The sequence below is a fragment of the Perkinsus marinus genome (assembly GCF_000006405.1).
Source record: "Perkinsus marinus ATCC 50983 genomic scaffold scf_1104296977266, whole genome shotgun sequence".
In the NCBI taxonomy this organism is placed as follows: Eukaryota; Perkinsozoa; order Perkinsida; family Perkinsidae; genus Perkinsus; species Perkinsus marinus.
The window spans coordinates 1-1,496 of record NW_003200235.1 but is presented as its reverse complement, the minus strand read 5'-3'; the positions used below and the strand labels follow the sequence as shown (position 1 = coordinate 1,496).

The following is a 1,496-nucleotide window of genomic DNA, read 5'->3' as shown; positions in this document are numbered from 1 at the left end:
CATAGGAGAGCCTGTGTTGAGCATGTCCGACTCGTACCTGGACGACATCATCAACGAGGCTTCCTCTACTACACACACTACGCTGTCAGGCTGCCGCCGCCGCCCTGATGTTCCTCCCCAGCTGAGGTATCTCCCCCCGGTGACTTGAGCTCCTTGCAGCAGTCGATAAGGGCCCTAGAAAAGGCCACAATGAGAGTGGTCCCCAGGGGGGCGACCAAATGACCCACTTGTGGTTTCGCAGTGATGCCCATGTATCGGACAGGACTCGGGATATCCACCGAGTGGACCTTCGGGGATGATCACCATCCGTCGACGACGACGACGACATAGACATAGACATATTCTAAATGCACTTGGCAGACTACCCCTCGAGATCGACTAAGCAGCTAAAGCCAGTTCACCGTAGCCATGGATGGACATGTGTATGATATTTGTATTTCTCAGCCCCTGCCACGTCGCCTCCGACTAGTACAGCAAGGAGGAGCTTTTATTCAACAGGAGATGCTTCCTTATTCATGTCGCTAACAACAGCTGTGGGCTCAATGGACCATCGTGGTTCGCCTGTTCCACTCGTAGCCCCGACTGCGATGAGTGCGATAATTCAAGCCTAGCACCTACTATATCACGGATGACTTCTCTGAAGTGGTGTAACATTGCCAGGTAGAGTACACCGATCGACGGTACGTAGCTCAACGAGGATGGTTAAAGGTTGGCGGGCATGAGAGGGTTACCGCGGCGAGACAATAAGGCACTGGTGGCCAAAGGGAATCTTTCCAAATATACAGAGGATCGATCAACGCTGAGAGTGAACTAACCGAAGAGAAGGCCTGCTAGCAAACAGGCTCATGGCGACACTGTCCTCAAGAATGATGATGGTTGTTGATTTGAAGCTGTGGGGGATGATTGAGATGATGAATTCTAACACAAGTGTGCCGCTGTTGAGACGCAAAGCTAATGGCTTGGCAACACTTACCCATTCAAGTGATGGCGCTCGGCGGTGGCAAGCCGTATACCAGCTTTCAACTACGCAGCCCTGAAGAGTGAAGACGAGCAACAACAAGTGCACTCATCAAGTGACTTGATACGAGTCCACTATGGCCCATGGAGCCTGAATGAATGAACACCTTGAAAGTATCATGTCTCGAGATATGAATACCCGACATCTATGGCAGATGACCTCTCAAGCTGCTGCATACCACTACTGTCAACTCAATCCCATTCGAGGCCTCACAGAAACGATGAGATGCAGAAACGTGGTTGGGGAGAGCTCCGAATTAGCCACCAAGAGTGGTGATAGGTTGTGCTTCCTGGCCGAAGATATCAGCCAGCATTTCCTCTTCATATTGTCTCTGGGTTTCCTCCCTCCCAGCAGCCTCGGCCGACTCAGGAAACTTGTCAGCCTCCCTGACCTCTATGTCAGGTATCTGCGTTCAGCCACTCAGCGCCGATTACCATCAGCAGTCATACCTCAACCTTTCCCCACTCAATGTACTTCA

At 51.6% G+C, this 1,496-nt stretch overlaps 1 protein-coding gene across 1 annotated transcript; it reads right to left on the bottom strand.

Moving 5' to 3' along the window:
* Positions 1 to 1,274: 1,274 nt before the first annotated feature.
* Positions 1,275 to 1,424, bottom strand: Pmar_PMAR001931 (hypothetical protein; the record flags this gene model as incomplete). The annotated part of the gene is made up of 1 exon (XM_002764443.1): positions 1,275 to 1,424. A coding segment is annotated over one exon (150 nt), but the record flags the coding sequence as incomplete, so codon positions are not given.
* Between the last annotated feature and the right edge of the window lie 72 nt (positions 1,425 to 1,496).